Raw genomic sequence first — 22,313 nt, 5'->3', positions numbered from 1 at the left:
ATATTTTATAAATAACTGGCCGGTGTTTCAGGCTGTGTTGTGTGAATGGTGTGCAGGACAATCCGCACAGACAGTCAGTGTGAAGGCGAACATGATTTAGTTAACGTGTCCATTTACAAGTTAAATTAATGAATACATTAATACAGCAGATGTGGGGTTCCCTCTAAAACATTAAGGACTGGTAAAATAAATGCATCCATAAACGCCATGACTGAGACGCGTGCACTTTAGTTCAATTAAACCTGCTATATTGTAGCTGGATGATTAATCATGAAACGTGTGTATTTTGTTTCAACTGTAACTTGCCCTGGTTAAAGACGTCTGTTAAGTAAATTATAAATAATTCTGCAAAAAGTATCGTTTGCAGTTACAAATCTGTAGTAAGAGTAATAAATTAAGGGAGTCACGCTGTGCCGTTTAAAAGACATATATACTAGCACAAATGACGATAATAATAACAATACATATTTTGATATTTATTATTATTGTTGCACATGGAACCGTATTCTCATGTGAACATGCTTGTCTGAATATAATGTTGTCTCTACACGTTTAGCTCTTCCTAATATCTCTGAACAGAAACGTGTGTGTATTACGCTGTTTACAATCATGTAAAGCACAAATAATAAAACAGACACAAAAGTCCTCTCCACGTCAGGCTGTATCGCTCGTAGTGTTGTTCTCTGTTTTTAAAATGAAACACAAACCAAACCCACAGTCGCTGCTCCTCCCATCAGAGGGACGGACCTCACAGCGGCCTGGTTTTGCAAAAAAAAGCTCTGGGACGCATCTGAGGATGGACACGTCCGGCACGGCATGGCACGACACGACGCTTAAGCCAGTGGAACCGAGGCATAAGGTGCCACGTGTCTCCCTAGGGATAGGAACTGCACGATAGCGCTGAATACCTCTGTCTTCATGGTGCTACCACAACAGCTTCTGGATCTGGGCAAGTGTTATCATTAAAGCTCTTGACATGTGCCTCATGTTAAATAGTGTCAATATGCAAATAGTCTAATTCAAATACTGCTAATTAGATTTGTTTCCTTTTCATTTATAATTTCATTCAATCACTTGGAGTATACAGAGTTCATGTTTGAAAAGGAAATGAAATCATTCTGTGATGCTGAGGTAGTCAAGTGGCCGACCGCTGATTCAAACAGCACAAGCAACTGTTGATACACTTTAGAGGGTAAAATGTACAGCAGCAATTCACAAAGAAACCTATACACATATAGGTGTTCAATCTATTAAGACATATTTTGAAATTAATTAACAGATATAAGTGAAGTGAACCTTAAATATGACAATTCATAGCTAACAAATAACCTCACAACTCAATCATACTCTGACCTCTGAACTTGGATTGCACTGCAGAGCCAGACAGAGAGACTGGGCTCTTAAAGTAAGAGCAAGATGATATGCTGAACTGAAACGACATGTTGAGACAACTCGGGAGAAATACACGGATGACAATAAATTAGAGAACTTAACATCATCTGAAATGCGATGGGAAGTAGTGAAATTACACAACAAGTAGTTGTATTATATCAATACGAGATCTAGTGAAATACGATTTTATTGTGAGCTGCAGGCAATATTGTTTAATGATGCAATGTGAGCTTATGCTGCAATGTTCTGCAATGTAAACTCTTTATTGAAGTGGCAAAAATGCAAAGCGGTACAGAAAGAATGACAGAAAAATACAGAAAACTCCAAAAGACTGGGACACAACATAGTCTTACATTCTCGTGTTGTGGATGAAATATGTGCATATCAGAATACATGAATGAATAACTTAAGGATGTGAGGAAACCAGTCTGTTTGGCAACATATCGATAGCTCACTATCAGAGTAAGCGGGGGTGTGGTTGGTGATCAATGACGCTGGACTGTTGGTGTGCAGGAGTGTGCTGGGAAACAGAGGTGGGGGGGCAACCACGGTCACTTGGCCACCATCACTGAACTGCCTCTTTCTGAACAGGGTTTGTAGCAGTCAGGATTTCAGCAGTTTAGCAGAAGCAGTTTTAACTCTCATCCAGTGACCTGATGACACTGGAACGTTTGGCAGAGGTTGAGAGTGTGTGGGAGTAGCTGCCGAGCCGAGCTGGGGCAGTTATGCACATCACACTCGTTGACCGGGTCTGCTGGGAAACTGGGCTGCCCTGCCTTGCCTGCGCTGAGGGATGTGCTTTTCCAACACCAGCTGCTGTCTCTCCACATCCTCGAAAAGCGTCCCGAGCTCGGGTCTTGGGATCGGGAGGAATCTGTAGAAGTGCTGTGGGACACCCCCAGCAGCTGTCTTCATTGTGAGGACTGGGGGGGAGGCAGCAGGCGTTGCTCCCGGCTTGAGGGATTGCTCCACTTGGGTCAGCTGTCCTCTTGCTCTTCTGTAGCTCTCCACGTCCACTCTGTAGGCAACGGCCTGCTCACACGAGCCCCTGCACGCCCGGATCTTCATGTCAATGTCCACCTATAGGAAAACAAATAAATGGCTAGTCTGAGGGAAGGGATGTTTAAACCCTGAACTTTTAAACCCTTCCATGTCTATCTGCCAGGGAGATATCCTTCTGCTCCAGGCTGGATTTTGGGTGCATAATCTCTCTTTTTGGATAAACTAATCCCCACATTATCTAAAGCAAACTGCTTTCCCAGGAATGGGATACTTATCAATGCTGATGAAAAAGGCAAAGCACATGCCTTCGTCTGCAGAAGAACGGATCATCATGAGATGCTTTCTTGACTTTGACTTGTACAAATGTATGGATAGATGTTGGCCAAACCATGAAGGTGTTCTTCACCCAGAGTACAATTGGTTGCTATTACAACACACACAGAATTAAAACTAAACTCAAAAGTAAAACCCCATCCTCAATAGAGGACATAATCAGTTAAAAAACACACAAAGTTATCAGAAGAAACGTATGAAAGGAAATCAATTTGAATTGCTGGGGGAATGTCGGCAAAGTCTCTGCAATATTGCACATTTTCAGAGCGATAACTGAACTGAGTTGCAATTCGGTTTCCATAAATCTTTTTTTTTAATATCATTGAAAGCAATGATTATTCAAATTTAACCTCTTGCAGGATCTCTCTACATTCACTGCCTGTGTCTCAGGTGTCTCTGTCCCAGTTACCTCAGTCTGGTACGCGGACGCCACTTGTTTCTGAATCGTGTCCCGCAGTGCTTTGATCTTCTGCGATAGGGTGTCCGTGTGTATCTTCATAGCAAGCAGTCTTGTCTGGAGCTCCCCCGCCAAGTCCACATACTCCCAGGTCCGCACTGTAGCGACAACAAATCAACTGGCTGAGTTTCCACCCGTGTATGCTTTTGACAACAACAACAACAACAACAACAACAACAACAAAATCCCTGTAGCAGGACAGTCTAGTGAATATGTATTGACCTGCTGTTATGTGTGTGTGTGTGTGTGTGTGTGCATGCGTGCGCGTGTTTGTGTGTGTGTGTGAGTGTGTGTGCATGTGTGTGTGTGCGTGTGTGAGTGTGTGCGTGTGTGAGTGTGTGAGTGTTTGTGTGTGTGTGTGTGGGTGTGTGTGTGTGTGTGTGTGTGAGTGTGAGTGTGTGAGTGTTTGTGTGTGTGTGTGTGCGCATGTGTGTGTGTGTGTGTGTGTGTGTGTGTGTGTGTGTGAGCGTGTGTGAGTGTTTGTGTGTGTGAGTGTGAGCGTGTGTGAGTGTTTGTGTGTGTGAGCGTGTGTGTGTTTGTGTGTGTGTGTGTGTGTGTGTGTGAGTGTTTGTGTGTGTGAGTGTGAGCATGTGTGAGTGTTTGTGTGTGTGTGTGTGTGTGTGTGTGAGTGTTTGTGTGTGTGAGTGTGAGCGTGTGTGAGTGTTTGTGTGTGTGTGTGTGTGTGTGTGTGTGTGAGTGTTTGTGTGTGTGTGAGTGTGTGAGTGTTTGTGTGTGTGTGTGTGTGTGTTCCACAGGAACAGTCCTGTGCATCAGGCAGCTGGTGTGACCCATTTTACTCACCATAACTTTGCACAACGCTCTTTCGGAGCACAGCGTACGTCTGCTTGGTCATCAACTTGGCCGCTTCAGCATTTCTTATTTGCCCTTCAGTCTTCTGACAGATTTTATGAAGCTGCTCGAATGTGTTTCTCTCCGCTGCATGAATCAGTCCTTTCACTCTGCAGCCCGAAGGACATTTGTCCCCCTGTGTGGATTAAAGAGTGTTTGTGAAGACCAACGCCTGGGCTTGTTAATCTTAATGCACATTTCTATAGTTGTGGCTTTCTGGGAACAAAGCCACTGCCAACGTCTGATTTTTCACAGTTTAAACAGCACAGTAACTCAGACCTTCGACCCTCTTACAGTATTCTGGAGTTTAAGACCTGAATGACTGTAACAAAACTGTGAATAGCTAAACTGTGCTAATTATATATTTTTCAATGCTTCAAACATGAACTATACAGTATTCGTAGATAAATGAATAAATATGTTCATACACATATAAGATCTCAAATCTGTGTTCTGCATCATGCTGGAAGAAGCCCCTCACAGATATGAATCACATGGACATCGGTCCAGTATCGGTTTCTGCTGTTTGTCCGTGGCACTTACCCAGGCATCGTCGGCGCACAGCAGGGCTTTTCTGGTGCCGTCGCAGCGGCCGGCCGCTCTCTGGAACGGAGGCTTCTCTCGGGCAGGTGGGGCGCCTGTGGTTTGGCACACTGCGAGGTGACAGACAAAACACAATGCTCAATTTCAATATCAGTAATAAACCAACACATTAACAAGAAGGTCTGGATTGACTGTAGTGACATATAGCACTGAAGAGAGAACTTCACAGATAAGATGTTACAGATTGTCACCGTTTTCAGCCTCAGGCTCGAGTGTACCTTGTGATTTCAAACAAACGTTAAGAAATATATTTATATTTTAAATATATTTTAGTCTGTAATCCATAAATGTATTTTTTTTTCAAATATATTGCATACAGACTCAAATATATTTAAAACATTTACCATGTAATTTAAATACACAAAAGGGGGCAATGTTGGCATATGAAAAATAAACGGCAATGTGAACCATATTAAAAGATGTGCGTGGGCTGCAGATGTGTGTCTTGGGTCACACATGCGACCTGTGTTCAGAAGTAACCCTTCTGGTTTTAATCACTGCCGTCTGGCGCTGCCGAGGCCCTAGTCCTTCACATATTGATCATATACACTCACCTAAAGGATTATTAGGAACACCTGTTCAATTTCTCATTAATGCAATTATCTAACCAACCAATCACATGGCAGTTGCTTCAATGCATTTAGGGGTGTGGTCCTGGTCAAGACAATCTCCTGAACTCCAAACTGAATGTCTGAATGGGAAAGAAAGGTGATTTAAGCAATTTTGAGCATGGCATGGTTGGTGGTGCCAGACTGGCCGGTCTGAGTATTTCACAATCTGCTCAGTTACTGGGATTTTCACGCACAACCATTTCTAGGGTTTACAAAGAATGGCGTGAAAAGGGAAAAACATCCAGTATGCGGCAGTCCTGTGGGCGAAAATGCCTTGTTGATGCTAGAGGTCAGAGGAGAATGGGCCGACTGATTCAAGCTGATAGAAGAGCAACTTTGACTGAAATAAGCACTCGTTACAACCGAGGTATGCAGCAAAGCATTTGTGAAGCCACAACACGTACAACCTTGAGGCGGATGGGCTACAACAGCAGAAGACCCCACCGGGTACCACTCATCTCCACTACAAATAGGAAAAAGAGGCTACAATTTGCACAAGCTCACCAAAATTGGACAGTTGAAGACTGGAAAAATGTTGCCTGGTCTGATGAGTCTCGATTTCTGTTGAGACATTCAGATGGTAGAGTCAGAATTTGGCGTAAACAGAATGAGAACATGGATCCATCATGCCTTGTTACCACTGTGCAGGCTGGTGGTGGTGGTGTAATGGTGTGGGGGATGTTTTCTTGGCACACTTTAGGCCCCTTAGTGCCAATTGGGCATCGTTTAAATGCCACGGCCTACCTGAGCATTGTTTCTGACCATGTCCATCCCTTTATGACCACCATGTACCCATCCTCTGATGGCTACTTCCAGCAGGATAATGCACCATGTCACAAAGGTCGAATCATTTCAAATTGGTTTCTTGAACATGACAATGAGTTCACTGTACTAAACTGGCCCCCACAGTCACCAGATCTCAACCCAATAGAGCATCTTTGGGATGTGGTGGAACGGGAGCTTCGTGCCCTGGATGTGCATCCCACAAATCTCCATCAACTGCAAGATGCTATCCTATCAATATGGGCCAACATTTCTAAAGAATGCTTTCAGCACCTTGTTGAATCAATGCCACGTAGAATTAAGGCAGTTCTGAAGGCGAAAGGGGGTCAAACACAGTATTAGTATGGTGTTCCTAATAATCCTTTAGGTGAGTGTATATCTGACACCATAGCATGTATGTGTAACATATTTCAAATGCACTGTAGATTCTTTATACTAGTGAATCTTCCACAAGGGGAGGTGCAGGGCCCTGTGTTTTGTTTTGTTTGTTAAGGAGTTATTTTCATAACAAGGTGGAGAGCTTTCCTGGTGAATTGCCATTGGAGACGCAGACTATGGGCTGTCAGACGTTCACCCCTTGGTGTAATGGGTCCTTGGTGGGTCTCAGTTGTGCTTAGAAGTTGCCTTCTACACCCTCCCCCACAATAGTGTGACTCATTGTGGACCTTGTTCGCTGTGAAACACAATGGCCACACAATGGCCACAACATATAGATCTTGCTTATGGGAGTGGAGTCCCATTCTACCAAAAGCCAAAAAGACTCCCTGGAATAATGAAAATTATTTCACACTGATGTATATTTTTTCAGGCAGATGTGGTGTTTAACCCTGATGAAGAAAAAAATACACAGATTCATGAATATGAGTTAAAGGGAAGTTTATTGAAAGAGTGCTACAAGAGAAGTGTGCTCTCAGCTCTCAGCGTGCAGCACTGAATCAGACATGCTGCTTCAGATCCACCAGAGGATCGAAACAAACCCACAGAACATTTTCTCACTGAGTTTCCATCGGGCGTACTTTCATTCGGACCACCTTGAGTGAGTAGTCGGCAGGTTTGAAGGACAGCCAGACCACCCCGTTCTCGATTTCATAGGGGACTTTCGTACCCGGGTCGTACTGGCCGCCGGTGTAATACACGCCATTGAGATTGGCCGACCGGCAGTTATTGTACCACCAGCCACCCCCGTACATCTCGGCGCAGTTCTCCTCCCACTTGTCGCTGTCTCTGTCGTACGTGCTGAACTTCATGTTGTTGTGCGATAAGAACTGGCCCATGTCTGGCTGACCCCGGATCAGGGCGTCCCCGGCGTCCCCGCTGTAGCTGGACACTTTCAGCAGGTAGCCCTCGGACTCGGGGCCGACGCTCAGGGTGTACTCGGCGTAGGCCTCGTGGCCCTCCCAGTCCTCCAGCTCCACTCGGAGGAGGCTCTCCTTTTGGGTCAGTAGGTGGAGGAACTCGTTTCCCAGCCAGACCTCGCCCACGCCTTTCTCGTCCACGGCACCGAAGCCGCGCCGGTACTCCGCCCAGGTCCTGTTGAAGTCCACCGAGCCATCCATCCTCTGCTGCACCAGAGCCCAGCCTCCCAGCAGTGTGTCCTGGTCGCAGTAGACCTCTTTCACGACCTTGGTGCCCTCGGGTCTGATCTTGAACAGGCCGCTCTTGTGACCGGACTCGTGCTTCTGCCGAACATCGTCACAGTCTGAAATCAGATCAGTCACACGGGACAGTTAGAGGCACGCGCTGGTGGACAGCAGGTCCAACACACACAAACACAAGAGTGACACAACCATCTATATGATATGTGCTTATTCTCAAGTTCTGGGGAAAGAGAGGCCGATCAATACCTCACATCAGTCATCAGTCGATTATGACCATTCAGGTGTCATTACACGCCTTTCCACACAACCGGTTAAGCTTTAAGAGAAGGATTTATTCATTTTGTTAAGACCTACAGGGCAATAGGGAGCACAGTCTGAGATATTGCTATCAAGGTAAAGGTCCAGATGTGCCTCATTGAAACACTTCTCAGAATGCTGAGATCAATCTCATCAGGCATCTAAAATAAGCATGCAGCGTGTTTACCTGTCCCGATGTAATCTCTCTGCAGCTTCACCTTCTCCCTCTTCAGGCTGCGGGCATGGAAGTCGGGCTCGTCGTCCTCGCTATAGCCCCGCATGAAGGGGCCCAGGTCGTCGCCCATGAACATCTGACTTCCCTTGGTCCCCCCACTGCTCACCACGGTGGTCTTGGTGTAGGACGAGGAGCTTTCCTTCACGCCCCCGGGCACGCCGCTGGGGAAAAAGTCGGTGTGGAAGTCGCCGTCGCCAGTGTGGCCCAGGTTAAGGAAATCGACATCGGCCGGGCCGTCTCCCCTGCCGCTGGTGTGCGTCACGGTCTTGACGACTCTCGACGGCTGGTCAGTGTGTTCGGAAAAGGTGGTGAATGTGGTGCTGCCCCCCCCCAGGTCTCTGCTCGTGCTGGAGCCATGCCCCGTGAAGAAGTGATCAAATTCAGGGAACCTTTCAGAAATGCTGTCTACGCCTCCAGAGGATCCACTAACTTTCATTGTAAACCCGTCCGACAGACCCTTGCCCTCTTTGGCTGAGGCAAGGAGTGTGGCATCGTCAACGCCACTAAACCTGTCACATTCTGGGCTGGCCCCTACCACCTCCATGGTTTCCACGGTGCCGTCTTTGGTGACGGTCGTTTTCTTGGTAATGGTTTTGGTGCACTTAACTACATGTGTGTGTGTGGTGACACTCGAGCCTGAGGATGACGTCACGGTGTCGTCTTTGCTGCCAGACAGAAGCTTCTCCGTACCTGGGGTGTACTTAACCGACGAGCCCCCCTTTGAGCTCGTGTCTCCAGCTTCCAGGGAGAGGCTGATCTTCTCCACGTCAGAGAAGAAGGTTTTTTGCTGTTCGCCACCCTCCACAGGCACAGACTTGTAGATACTGGAGCCTGGCCCGTCCTCCTTGAGGCGCCTCATCTTCATGACTCTCAGGGAGCTGACAGTCTCCACACTCTGCAAGCTGATGCTGTCTAGGTTGGAGAGTTGCTTCTCCAGGGTGGTATAGCTGTCCCGGTCCACTGTGTACTGGTAGGAGCTCTCACAGGAGCCTTTGCAGGCACGGATTTTTATGTCAATATCAACCTTACAAGAACACCCAAAAACACAAGACACAAGAGGTGGAAAGATTATCTAAAGTGCAGAAAATATGACTCTCTTTCAATGCTTTAGAAAGATCCTTCATTATATTAAAATTATGCAAATATATTCTTAAACATCAATGAGTGTTCTAGACAACATTTTTGATTCTTCTCACTGTTTTTCTCATGTCTGGCCACATGGCCATGGTCATGGTCTGGTCTGCAACAGCTTCTCTAAATGGGGAATACTGGTTTGTCTTGTGCAAATGGAGGCTGAACTTGCACACTGTAAGCTATTAAGCAATTAAGCAATTCAGCAATTCAACAATACAGCAATTCAGCAGAGAGACATTACCTCCAGTCGATGCATTTCAGTAACCTGTTCCTGGACCCGCCTCTTCAGGGCCACCAGTTTGCTGGACTGGTCGTCGATTTTCAGCTTCATGCTGATGATCCTCTGACGGAGCTGGTCTGCCAGAGACATGAACCTGTTGTCATTTCCTGTGAAGGGAAAGGGAGACAGATACAATTTAATAAGGATAAATAGGAGACACTCAAATTGGCACATCACAGCAAATGTCAACACATGGGAAGCAACAATAGTCTGTAATCCTGAGCCTAGATGTCAACAGAGTTCACTGAGTTTCATTTCAGCCCAGCTCTCAGTCACAGAGTGGACTCAATTACGAGCTAAACGATTCATGTGATTATTAGCCCTTGACTGGAGACATATTTACACCAGCTTTTAGCTTTCTGCTTAATTTACCGCTATTGATTGATTGATGTATGTATGTATGTATTTATTCAGGCTTTTGTTTTTCATCTTTTATGAAGGAGATTGTTAACCTGGCATCCCAGTGTTATACAGACAGGTCCCTGTCTCGCCAGGGCTGGACTCCAGAGCAGTGCTCTCGTGTTCGTTGTATAAGATTTACAAAATGAAACATGCAGTGCGATACCACCGATCACAAGTGACATGTCACTTGTCAAAGAGTCACAGTGCGGGTCAGGGTACTGTCCTGTGTCTTAACTGGCCATAAATAGTGGGCTGTGTGTCTTGCCTGAGTCTGTGACGAGTCGGTCCCTCAGGAAGGTATAGGTGGTCTTGGTCAGCTCATCAGTGGATCTGTATTTGGTCCTGTTTTCGTCGAGGAGTTTGCGGATCCGATCAATTTTCTTAGCAAAATCCTCATCAGTCTTGGACAGGAGACCCTGAAGTCTGCAGCCAGATGGGCATTTTGGACCCTAAAAAGAACAAAACAAACAGACAGACAGGAGGCGATTAGATCGGGCGCAGGATTAGTTGTGCATTTTGCAAATCACTGAACACAATCCACACCACAGAGCCGCATTTCAGAAACTCCTGCTCTGCAGACAGTTCTAATCCAGTATTGTTTCTAGTTGTGTTTTAAAATCGAGAAACACTCAGATTAATCATTTTTTCTAATTTCCAGCACTGCACGCTTTATTTACTTCAATGTTTGAGAACCTGCGTGCACCAGTCAGAGCGATAAGACCATAAAAAAAAACGGAGTTCCCTGAATGGAATTAGTGACTGTACTTTAATTAATGCCGAGAACACAATAAGGACCCCAGACCCAAGGGGTGAAACTCACCCATTCCTCATCGGTGCAGATGGGCCACAGTGACTCGATGGTACAGCCGGTCGATGCTGCTTTAAGGTTCTGCTGGACAGGACGGGTTCCTCTCCCAGAGGCACCGGTTTCTGCAAACTCTGAGTTGGCCTGAGAAAAAAAAAAGCCCCTTTTACCATTTTGATATCACACACACACAGTCCCCTCAGCAGGTGTTTGCATCAAGTCCAAAACACTGATTCTTGTGAAAATGTTAACTCTCGATACAAAAACTTTGTCATTTACTAATAGATATCGATTTCCTATTTTCCCCGGGAATGATTTCTATTCCTGTGGTGTTGGTAGTCTGAGGTGACTATAGGGCTTTCAGCATGCTCAGAGTGTCAGCAGTGAATTGAACATTTAAAAAAGATTCCAATATATAAATACATATATTTCATAACAATAAACACAATTTGATTTGAGTGAGTGATGCATAACAAATACATAACTAACATATATTTGACTAAAGCTGATGAAAGGGGGGTGAAGAAAGGTGAACATTCAAATTGTAAATTCATTATCAAAACATTTTCCCTTAACCCCCCAAGAAAGAAAACAAAAGAAAAGAAAAAGAAACCAAAGAGATCCAACAACTTGTAAAACAACGAGAAATACAGGTAAACTAAAAACATCACAACAAGAACCACCACAACAGTAATAATACTAATGAGCAGCTTGTTCATATCGGTATGGGCAAAGCATGTCATTAATTTTTCTCTGTTCTTCGTGTGCAACTTATCATTATTTCCTAAACTTGAACCTTGAAGTTCTAGCTTTAAATGCAAAAGTATTCCATATGTGTATAAAGCGAGCACTTCAGTGTTCAGTTGTACAGTTTTGCATTCTAAATACATTGCTTTCCAGAATATTCAGAAACACGTATTTCTATTGCAACTATGTCTTACGGGTGGTACTGAAATAACTGTAAAAACACAAACAAATCAAAACAGCCCGCATCCCCCTCTCGGGTACACATGATGCAGACGGAGCCAGAGAGCCCTACCCTGGCCGAGGCGAGGACGAGCAGCATGGCGCAGGCGAGCCGGATCGGTGCCATGATTCTGGAGCTGTGTGCAAGCACGCTGAAATGTGGCGGCTGGTGGGTCCTCTATCCAATTTGAAGCCCTTGCAGACAGAGCGGGCTGACTCACTGTTTACCCGTGTGCAGAGCCCCAGCCCCCGGCGGGTTAATGATTGCTAAAGGGCTGCCTCTTGCCCCACTCTGGGGTGATTGTCTTGGCTGACCCCATGTTCTGCTAATACAGGGCAAAGGTATTGATCCTGAGATCTGACATAAACAGCTACTGCTGTTCTGACCTCTGAGTGCGGGGCCACACCGGGAGCCTCAGCACTGCCAGGACCAGCCCACTCTCCCGGTGCCGCTGTACATGGGGCGTCACCTTCCAGGAGGTTCAGCGCAGTGCTGTCTGTGAACGCGCTGTCCTGGTTCAGCACAGGCATGTTCAGCCAGCGTGACAACGACACATGAGTCACATGCTTTGTGTCAATGATGGGAAATGTTAAGTGTTTACGTCAACCGCTCCAATATTCCATCAGTTGTATACATTCATTTATATATTTATATATATATATATTCAAAGAAGGACATTTCTCTCTTCCCTCAGTTTAATTAAGAGAGTGGTTTATTACATAGACAAAATCATCAATCGATATATATTTTTAATCATATTTTTAACTGTAATTGAAAGTACTTTTACTTTACTATACTTTACTGTATATATATATATATATACACCACCTGCCTAATATTGTGTAGGTCCCCCTTTTGCCGCCAAGACAGCCCTGACCCGTCAAGGAATGGACTCCACTAGACCTCTGAAGGTGTGCTGTGGTATCTGGCACCAAGACGTTAGCAGCAGATCCTTTAAGTCCTGTAAGTTGCGAGGTGGGGCCTCCATGGATCGTACCTGTTTGTCCAACACATCCCACAGATGCTCGATTGAATTGAGATCTGGGGAATTTGGAGGCCAAGTCAACACCTTGAACTCGTTGTTCATTCCTGAAACATTTTTGCTTTGTGGCAGGGCGCATTATCCTGCTGAAAGAGGCCAATGCCATCAGGGAATACTGTTTCCATGAAAGGGTGTACATGGTCTGCAACAATGCTTAGGTAGGTGGTACATGTCAAGGTAACATCCACATGAATGGCAGGACCCAAGGTTACCCAGCAGAACATTTCCCAAAGCATCACACCGCCTCTGCCGGCTCGCCTTCTCCCCATAGTGCATCCTGGTGCCATGTGTTCTCCAGGTGAGCTATGCACACGCACCCGACCATCCACGTGATGTAAAAGAAAACATGATTCATCAGACCAGGCCACCTTCTTCCATTGCTCCGTGGTCCAATTGTGATGCTGACGTGCCCATTGTAGGTGCTTTCAGCAGTGGACAGGGGTCAGCACGAGCACCCTGACTGGTCTGCGGCTACGCAGCCCCATACACAACAAACTGCGATGCACTGTGTGTTCTGACACCTTTCTACCAGAACCAGCATTCACTTTTTCAGCAATTTGAGCTACAGTAGCTCGTCTGTTGGATCGGACCACACGGGCCAGCCTTCGCTCCCCACGTGCATCAGTGAGTCTTGGCCGCCCATGACCCTGTCGCCAGTTCAGCGCTTTTCCTTCCTTGGACCACTTTTGATAGGTACCGACCACTGCAGACTAGAAACACCCCACAAGAGCTGCAGTTTTGGAGATGTTCTGACCCAGTCGTCTAGCCATCACAATTTGGCCCTTGTCAAAGTCACTCAGATCCTTACGCTGCCCATTTTTCCTGCTTCTAACACATCAACTTTGAGGACAACATGTTCACTTGCTGCCTAATATATCTCACCCACTGACAGGTGCCATGATAACGAGATTATCAGTGTTATTCACTTCACCTGTCAGTGGTCATAATGTTATGACTGATCGGTGTATATATATATATATATATATATATATATATATATATATACAGTATATATACATACACACACACAGTGCCCGTCTACACCGGTCAATCTACAGCCCCTTGAACTTTTATTTCACACTGTTGTGTCAGTGCCGCAGAGTTTCATAGGAATGAGGATTTTGTTCCACTTATCTACACACCACACTCCACACTGTTAAAGTGGGACAAAAATATTTGTGAAAAACATAATATATTAAAAAACGAAACTGTATATCATAATTGGATTTGTCTCCACCCCCCTGAGTTAATACCTGGTGGAAGCACCTTTGGCAGCAATCACAGCTGTGAGTCTGTTGGGATCAATGTCTACTAACTCTGCACACCTAGACTTGGCAATATTGACCATTCTGCTTTACAAAACTCTTCCAGCTCTGTCTGGTTCCTTGGGGAGCGTTGATGGACAGCAAGTCGTGCCAAAAATGTCTGATTAGATTTAGGCCAGGGCTCTGACTGGGGCACTCAAAGATATTTATCTTCTTTTTCCTCAGCCGCTCTGGTGTAGTTCTGGCTGTGTGCTTTGGGTCATCGTCCTGCTGAAAGGTGAACTTCCATCCCAGATTCAGTTTTCTTGCAGAGGGCCTCAGGGTTTCCACAAGGACTTTACTATACTTTGCTCCATTCAGTTTTGCCACAGTCCTGCCCATGAGAAACAAACCCATGACGTGATGCTGCCCCCCTGAGCTTAACAGCAGGGTGATGCACTGTGTTGGGTCTGTGCCAAACATAACACTTTGCATTTAGGACACAAAGTTTCATCAGACCACAAACCTTTTTGCCACACAGCTACACAATCTCCTGAGTGTATTTTTGCACACTTCAATTGGGACTCAAGGTGGGCTTTCTTGTGTAACATACATGAAAGCCTCAGTTAACTGGGTACTCGAACCCTAACCTTAGTTCAGCCCAAATTCTATCCCACATTTTAAAACTTTACTTAGTTTAATTGCACAGATGAACTAATTTACTCATAATAATGCTCTGTAAGAATATTAGATCTTTCCTACCCTCATCTGTATCCCTAATTAAAACATTGTCAATTTCTCTAAGTCTCCAGTTTTCCACTTAATTTTATTGTTATACAATATGGGACAAACATGAGTCTGTCAATCCGCACCCACAGCGCGAAGGACTCAAGTTGTGTGCAGGGGCGTCGCAAGGGGGTAGGAATCCCAGGCAATTGCCTGGGTCCCCGGGCTGGGGGGGGGCCCTAAATGGGTAAAAACTCCCCCCCCCCCACGCTCTCACGGGAGAAAACTCCGTCCACTCCGTCCACCCCCCCCCGCTCTCACGGAAGAAAATACCAACAACGTCAGGAATTATTTTGCCTGGGGCCCCCACATACTCTAGAATCGCCACTGGCTGTGTGGTTAGGTCATTGTGTCGTTAAGTCAGTCTGTGTGGTGGTCATTATGTGGTTAAATCATTGTGTGGGGATGTCTTTGTTGGGGGAGGTCATTGCATTTAGTCAGTTCTGCCCAAACCCAATCCTCTAGGGCCGCTATTTATTTATTTATTTATTTCTAAGCAGATGATAAGTTGTCCAGGACCACTAACAAAATATAAGAGCCATACAGAGTGCAATAATATAGTGCAGTTCAAAGCATAATGCACTTTTCCAATTCCAATTTACACAAGTGTATAAGAGATATACAGTAAATAATACAAGTCCTACAGACTGTGCAGTGCACTAGTTAGACCTCATCTGGATACTGTGGACAGTTCTGGGCTCCACACTTCAAGAAAGATATCGCTGCTCTAGAGGCAGTTCAGAGGAGAGCAACCAGACTTATTCCAGGTCTGAAGGGAATGTCCTACTGAGAGACTGAGGAACTGAACCTTTTCACCCTGGAACAGAGGAGACTACGTGGGGACTTGATTCAAGTCTTCAAAATCATGAAAGGCATCGACCACATCAAACCAGAGGAGCTTTTCCAGATCAGCAGGGACACACGCACCCGGGGACACAAATGGAAATTGGGCTTCAAGGCATTCAAGACAGAAAACAGGAGACACTTCTTCACACAGAGAGGTGTCACAATCTGAACAAACTCCCCAGCGATGTGGCTGAAGAGACAATTTGGGAACATTCAAAAACAGACTGGATAGGATCCTTGGATCACTTAGTTATTAATGGACACCAAACGAGCATGATGGGTCAAATGGCCTCCTCTCGATTGGACACTTTCTTATGTTCTTATGTTCTATTAATGCAAAGCAAGAGTATGAGAAAACGCTGTATAAGTGCAATCTTACAGGAGAATGAGTGACTATAGTGAAGTACAGTCTGAAAAGATGTGTCTTGAGTAAGCGCCGGAAGGAGGTCAAGGATTCTGCTGTCTTGACTTCAGTGGGACGGTTGTTCAACCATTTAGGGGCCAGGGATGAGAAGGAGCGGCTCTGGAGCAAGGGGAGTGGAGAGGAGGCAGAGTTAGTCTTCTGGTTTTATAGGTAACCTTTAATTATCATATAATTAAATATAATATAATTAAATTATAATATAATTAGCGATTTAGGGTGACTGCCAAATGTACTGGATAGGGGCTCTCTAGGACTGTTTGGACAGCACTGCATTAGGTCATTGTGTGCAGAGGCCATTGTGTTGGGAGGTCAAATCTGAAATATGTCTGTTAGTGGGTTTTAGAGTCTGTTTTCTCTCCTTCCATCATGAGATACGTCAACAGAATTGACACCTGAAGACATGTCTCACACACTGTGAGCTTAGCAAGCAAAAATACAACACAACCACACAACTCATCAACGACTAATTCAGCTCAATAAAGTTTACATATTAGTGGATTACACTATGAGTTTTTTTTTCCTTCTACATGTATAACTTTCTAAGAATAACACCTTATACTGTATATTTGTTTCGTGCTCCTGCATGCTGCAGTGCTGAGTGTTTGTTGTCTGCTGTGGTCAGAATGAAACACTAAACTACATCTGTGAGTATGAAACAGTTGCCTTCCGTTTTATTTGATTCCTTCGAATGCCATCCTGTTTCGTATGGAGGACAATGAACAAGTTTGCCCTGCTGTTGGCCTGCTTTGTGTTTTTATGCACATCAGTGAAAGTCACAGAAGATTAAGTCAAAAGTTTCAATTAAAAGCTTTTCAAGTTGTATTTATTTATAAACAAAATCAGTGTATTGTCTTGGATGCCACCACTGGGCCATCACAGCCCTGGGCTCACTTTAACCCATTGTGTTACATCAGGAGGTGAGTGTAGAAGGAAGTTTGGACTGGAATCATGAATAAATGCAGATAAACAATACAAAGACCTTTTCCTGCACAACTTTATTGTTTTCTGACCTGGAGACAAAACTTGTGTCCAAAATTGTTTGAGATGCAGTTGATCAGGGCTCACAAGACAGCTTTTCATGCTTAGAAAATGTTTATTAGCACGACGCTAATTAGGCAGGTACTGAAAACAAAACAAACCAAACAAAAAAACAAAATAATAGATTCACCCAATTACACCTATCTTGAAAGATCTGATTAATCTGCAGTCCCGAGAATGTGATGCACATTGAAGAAGAAGGCAAAGATGTTCCTCAGCTTCAGTGGAGAGCTGCAGGAGATGGAGTCCCGTCCTTTAAAAGTCTCCGAACTGTTTGACGCCGGATTGCGTGATCTGCTGCCCACCAGAGAGCGCCGACAAGCGGTTGATGGGAATGATTTTCATCGTGGTTTCCTTCATGGAGTACCAGCGGCTGTGCCAGGTTGCCCAGATGATACCATTGTCGAACCCATACTCGCCGGCATCTTTAGCAGTGTACGGTCCACCTTCAGGGGGAGAAGAAAATAACCTCTGAATGACTATTTTTCTTTAAACTATATATGAAAATAGAGAAGGACAGAGAGAGAGAGAATATGTGTTTATAATCAATGAATTACAAATCAGTGGAGTTTATGAAACTGTATTTTGCCTTAAGATCGATCACGGGTCACAATCTCAGCTTGTCCCCGGTGGCTTGCTTAGCTCTCCCTGAAGTAATGAAACTCACTACACAGCACCGGACCTGGACAGGTACGTCCGGGTGAGGTAGTAATCTGATCCAAGAGAGAAGCAGTAGTATCTTCTCTCCACCTTGGGCTCTTCACTTCCTAATTCAGCCAGTTATTGGCTAAACTGGACATCATTAAATGGAGATGATCACAGTTTGATGATCCAAGAGAGCCCTAAAGCACCTGAGAGATTGTGGGTCCCATGCAGGACCAGAGCTGAGAAACCCTGATCTTCACCTGGGATTTGAACTGCCTTTCACTAGTGGGGAATGCTGCTGGGGGGCTACGGACTGCATGCCAGCCAAAAGAGCTCCTGGAGGCGCCGTACCTTGGTAGTATTTGCCGTTGAGATGCCCAGCGTGGCACCGGTTCATCCACCAGCCTGAGCCGTCCTGCTCCGCGCAGTTACCCTGGTATTTGTCGTTGTCTTGGTCAGGGGTGCTAAACTGCTGCCCATTGTGCATGGTGTAGATCTTGTCGCTGGGGTCATCTCCGAAGTCGTAGCCGTCGAAGGCGTCTCCCGCTTCCCCTTCGATGTAATAGGCGTAGGTCAGGCGGTACTTGTCACTCTCGGGGCCCACTTTGAACATGGCATAGTCTGCATGCCTGGCACCCAAACAAGCAAAGGACAAATAACCATCAGGAGGCCGTTTGTGAAGCAGGACATGAAGCAGCCTGGGCCCAGCGTTAAATCACAGCGTTGGCACGGCCAGTGAGCCAAGGGAGGAACACGCCTCAGCAGCTCAACCAGCAGGTCAACGTTAGTGACTTCATGCTTCTCCTCCTGGAAAATTACCTGTAACAAACAAATGTGTAATCACTCTAGTTTTTTAAAAAAGGAAACCCCATGTTGGCCCATTATTTAGAGAAAGACACTCAGATTTCCCTCCAGACCAACGCTGTGCATGTTTACTCGCCTGCAGCGTTACCTTGTATACAGACTTTGAGCTGCAGGGCACTATCGAGCGCGTTACAGTGATTGAACAAACCCATGGCCATGTCAGTGTCATCACAGAACACAGGTTACAGACTGTGTACACAACAAGCACACAGGCAAAGGGCAAAGACTTTTACCACACTTCATGCAAAGACAAACTAGAGAAGACACCACTGAACTATTTTGACCTCAAAACCATTTGATTTTCCCATTGTGTTCCTGTATTTAATTTAGACTGGTGCCTTCCCTATGATTAGTATTACTAATTAAGAAACTGTGGAGCAGTTTGCACGGTTACTGTTTACACATCAGTCTACTGTACTTTGTCTGGCCGCTCCAGTCCTTGAGCTCAACCCTCAGAATGTATGGGATGGTAGACTGGGTCGAAATCAGGTGGATTTTCTCGTTGCCAATCCAGTACTCAGTGGTGTCGTCCGGAGACAGATAGCCAAAACCTTCCTTGTACTGGATCCAGTTCCTCTTGAAGTCCACACTGCCGTCGCGCCTCTGATAAGAGTCCCAACAATGTACAGGCATTATTGTCTCTCACACACTCTCTCCAGCACACCCTGCCCACAGGAACAGTATTCAGTTGCTCGTGTCTCACCCTTTGAAGCACCGTCCAGCCGTTGGTTTTCCCGTCGATCTCGCAGTAGACCAGGAACTGCTGTTTGGCTTTCACTGGCTTGATATAGTACAGCCCGCTGACTTTGGCGCCTTTGTTCGCAATTTCTTGACAATCTGTCAGGAAAACAACGTTGATAACGCATCGTTTATATTACATTTGAAAAGTCATTAAAAACGGACCTTCTCTGCACGACAGAAGAAGTGTTAGAAAGAGCTTCTGCTGCACATTCCAATGGGAATAAATACGAAACGCGGGAGCAGGAAGTTGGCCCTCAGGGAAGTACCTTTCCCAGTGGTGGGCTGGATCTGCACGGTGTCTCTGCAGGGCTCCTTGCACTTCTGCTCCAGCTGCATAGCCATCTGCTTCAGCTGGACCATCCTCTTGTCATTGGTGTCCACCAAATCCTGCAGCTCACTAGGAGAGTGGGGGACGGGACGTTATACACAAACATATATACACATCTATCTATCTACCTACCTGTCTATCTATCTATATGTATGTGTGAGTTTGTGTGTGTGTGTGGGGGGGTATATATATATACATATGTTAATTAATTAATTGTTTGTGTGTATTGAATTTAGGGGGCTAGTTATATGTTGTGTGTGGGGTGGGGGTGTCACTGTAAATTCTAATTTGTCTGCATTAATACTTAACCTCTGTGTTTAACTTCCCCCCCAACCCAAGCCCCTCTACGCAGCCGAAACCCTGAGCCCCGCAGACGTCTTACTATATCTGTGACTCCTGGAAAATAATGCTCTTCTCGAAGCGCAGAATCTCCTCCAGCATGTTGGACGACTTTTGGATGTAACTTTCTGAAATGTAAAATGACAGTTTGTGGACATTGGCCCTGAAGTTTCTGAAGTGTGTTTCTGGCTTATGAAAGTTGTTTTCCTAGTTCGATTCGTTACTAATAAAATAGTGAATCTATGGTGCTACCTTGTGGAAGGGCTTTCTGCGCGATGGTGACAGAGTCTCTCAGATAGACCACCTTCTCCTGCGCCCCTTTGGTGAGGTTGGCAATGGTGGTCAGCGTGGCTTCCAGGGTCTCCAGTTCATTGGAAATGCTGGGCTCATATCGCTGCAGGTAGTTTGCCACCCCGCAGGTCGTGGGGCAGTATTTTCCCTGGAAAAACAGAACAAACCCTTTCAAAACAACTGCAGTTTGTATAATTATACAGATTCCTGAATATTTTTTAAACTTAAAATGGAATTACTTGGCCTTTGTCTAAAACTGTTTGGATTGAAAGGTATATAACATTCTCAGAGAGTTAGTTAAACACTTTCTTGGTTCAGTTTAGATGTTCTGTACATCTAAAAAATGGCTAAATAAACAGATTATTATTTTTACAAGGTCAAAAACCTATTGGAAGAATGAGCAATACATATATACATTCATGCATGCATGCATGCATACACACACACACGCAAGCACAACTGTAGTATAAATGTAATAAAGTAGCAATTAAAACCAATGTATCGAGAAACCCAGCTGAATGTAGGCGACTATTGCTCGATTTATAAAATATAAATATACACTTCAATTAGTTATGTATAAAATAAAAAGATACACTTACAAACTGATCGCTTTGCGAGCATATGTCCACAGGCGAATATACCTGCTAATAAAAGGATCGGTGATTAAAATCAAGGCAACAAGCAAAGCGGAGACATGTCGCATCAGAGGTGTATGACTGTCAGTTGAGACACTTACTGCCCAGCCCGACGAGGCGAGCGTCAGCAGTATCGCTGTGCGGAGGAAGGACCTCGCCATGCTGCAGTCCGGTCAGGGTGTCCTGTGGAAAGTGACAGCTCCTCGCCGGAGAGCACATTTATCTGATCAAGGTCCGGCTGCGGTCCGGCGCGTCACAGCCCCGCAGCCCCCCGCAGCCCCCCGGCCTCACTGACTCACTGTGTTTGAAGAACAGTTTGTCAACCGGCTTCCTGTCAGTCAGGGCATGAAGAGACGCAATACCTGTCACAACCACTCCCTCTCTAAACTGTGAGCCCTGGTGCTTAAAGCAGCCAAACACGACCGAGAATATAATGGTGGATGGGCATGTCTTTCACGCCCTGGATAAGAGCGTCTGCTAAATGACAAATAATAATATTGTACTGTTACTTAGATCTAAAACAGATGGTTCTCTCTGTTCTCCAGTCCTGTGCTTTACACGCTGGGTATTACAGTGCAGTGTACAGCCACACAGATCACAAAACTCATTTGAATAGATTACACCTCCTTCAGGGACAGGCGCATCATTCTGCACACAAAAGAGGGAAATGGAAAATGGAAAAGATTTCAGATGTTTTGTTACTTGCAACAACAACAACCAAACTCATCATCATCATTATCAACCACCATATACTGTTCATTGTCTACCCTGCATTAGAGATCATAATTATTTACCTTTCCGATCCTGACCTAACTGTAACCCCAATATGAACTGGGCAGAAAGGGTTTGCATTACAGTTTATGAGAATAGCTGCCCCACTGCCCCACCACATCTGGTGCACAGAGACACTGAAGTCATTGGGAACCGTTTGTGTAATCGGCACATCAGAGAAATCAACAAGTGAATTCTTGATAACTGTCTGATACAGTCGAGATCTGCACGGAACTGGACTGGGGGTTTTCTCTTCTGAACTGGTAGTAATGATCAAATACAGTACAGTACAGTACAATCAAGATTATTATAGCGCCTTTATTCAGAATTGAGCTCAAAGCTCTTTACCAGATCAAGCCTCAGATCCTAGCTCAAACAAATATGTCCTAAGCTGGGAACTGATTTTCAAAGTAGTTTCAGATCCTTTGACTGATTTAGGAAAAGGGACATCCATGGGAAAAGATCCCACTCACTCTAAGACCTCTCACTGACTCTTTTTCAGTGGGTGCCTGGAAAGAGTCTTGTCTTGAAGATCGTGTCCAGGGCAGTGTCAGGAGACGCAGGGCCGGGA

At 45.3% G+C, this 22,313-nt stretch overlaps 3 protein-coding genes across 3 annotated transcripts; all 3 read right to left on the bottom strand.

Moving 5' to 3' along the window:
- Positions 1-1,634: 1,634 nt before the first annotated feature.
- LOC136763966 (fibrinogen alpha chain) lies at positions 1,635-4,670 on the bottom strand. The gene is made up of 4 exons (XM_066717803.1): positions 4,577-4,670; positions 3,986-4,169; positions 3,137-3,282; positions 1,635-2,472 (listed from the first exon to the last, which is right to left on the bottom strand). Exons 2-4 carry the CDS (start codon positions 4,035-4,037, stop codon positions 2,125-2,127), a joined length of 546 nt encoding a protein of 181 aa, XP_066573900.1. The 5' UTR covers positions 4,038-4,169; positions 4,577-4,670; the 3' UTR covers positions 1,635-2,124.
- A 2,219-nt stretch (positions 4,671-6,889) lies between these two features.
- fga (fibrinogen alpha chain) lies at positions 6,890-11,964 on the bottom strand. Its single transcript, XM_066717985.1, has 6 exons — positions 11,821-11,964; positions 10,797-10,925; positions 10,242-10,425; positions 9,536-9,681; positions 8,113-9,184; positions 6,890-7,729 (listed from the first exon to the last, which is right to left on the bottom strand). Exons 1-6 carry the CDS (start codon positions 11,872-11,874, stop codon positions 7,023-7,025), a joined length of 2,292 nt encoding a protein of 763 aa, XP_066574082.1. The 5' UTR covers positions 11,875-11,964; the 3' UTR covers positions 6,890-7,022.
- Positions 11,965-17,066: 5,102 nt separating this feature from the next.
- On the bottom strand, positions 17,067-21,231 carry fgg (fibrinogen gamma chain). Its single transcript, XM_066717984.1, has 9 exons — positions 21,073-21,231; positions 20,936-20,980; positions 20,298-20,484; positions 20,089-20,173; positions 19,645-19,775; positions 19,341-19,474; positions 19,056-19,240; positions 18,125-18,402; positions 17,067-17,574 (listed from the first exon to the last, which is right to left on the bottom strand). Exons 1-9 carry the CDS (start codon positions 21,130-21,132, stop codon positions 17,384-17,386), a joined length of 1,296 nt encoding a protein of 431 aa, XP_066574081.1. The 5' UTR covers positions 21,133-21,231; the 3' UTR covers positions 17,067-17,383.
- Between the last annotated feature and the right edge of the window lie 1,082 nt (positions 21,232-22,313).

The sequence above is a fragment of the Amia ocellicauda genome, chromosome 12 (genome assembly GCF_036373705.1).
Source record: "Amia ocellicauda isolate fAmiCal2 chromosome 12, fAmiCal2.hap1, whole genome shotgun sequence".
In the NCBI taxonomy this organism is placed as follows: domain Eukaryota; kingdom Metazoa; phylum Chordata; class Actinopteri; order Amiiformes; family Amiidae; genus Amia; species Amia ocellicauda.
Note: the sequence above shows the minus strand (reverse complement) of the source record. Positions and strands in the feature narration are given on the sequence as shown.

Excerpts from the sequence above, each read along its gene's own strand:
- LOC136763966 (XM_066717803.1), bottom strand. The coding sequence starts at position 4,037 with ATGACCAAGCAGACGTACGCTGTGCTCCGAAAGAGCGTTGTGCAAAGT. Across the intron at positions 3,283-3,985 it reads GAGCGTTGTGCAAAGTTATG|TGCGGACCTGGGAGTATGTG; the intron begins GTGAGTAAAATG and ends TTGTCGCTACAG. Across the intron at positions 2,473-3,136 it reads CGTCCGCGTACCAGACTGAG|GTGGACATTGACATGAAGAT; the intron begins GTAACTGGGACA and ends GTTTTCCTATAG.
- fga (XM_066717985.1), bottom strand. The coding sequence starts at position 11,874 with ATGGCACCGATCCGGCTCGCCTGCGCCATGCTGCTCGTCCTCGCCTCG. Across the intron at positions 10,426-10,796 it reads TCTGCACCGATGAGGAATGG|GGTCCAAAATGCCCATCTGG; the intron begins GTGAGTTTCACC and ends TGTTCTTTTTAG. Across the intron at positions 7,730-8,112 it reads GAGAGATTACATCGGGACAG|ACTGTGACGATGTTCGGCAG; the intron begins GTAAACACGCTG and ends ATCTGATTTCAG.
- fgg (XM_066717984.1), bottom strand. The coding sequence starts at position 21,132 with ATGGCGAGGTCCTTCCTCCGCACAGCGATACTGCTGACGCTCGCCTCG. Across the intron at positions 19,475-19,644 it reads CCAGCCCACCACTGGGAAAG|ATTGTCAAGAAATTGCGAAC; the intron begins GTACTTCCCTGA and ends TTTTCCTGACAG. Across the intron at positions 18,403-19,055 it reads GACTGGAGCGGCCAGACAAA|GCATGCAGACTATGCCATGT; the intron begins GTACAGTAGACT and ends TTTGGGTGCCAG.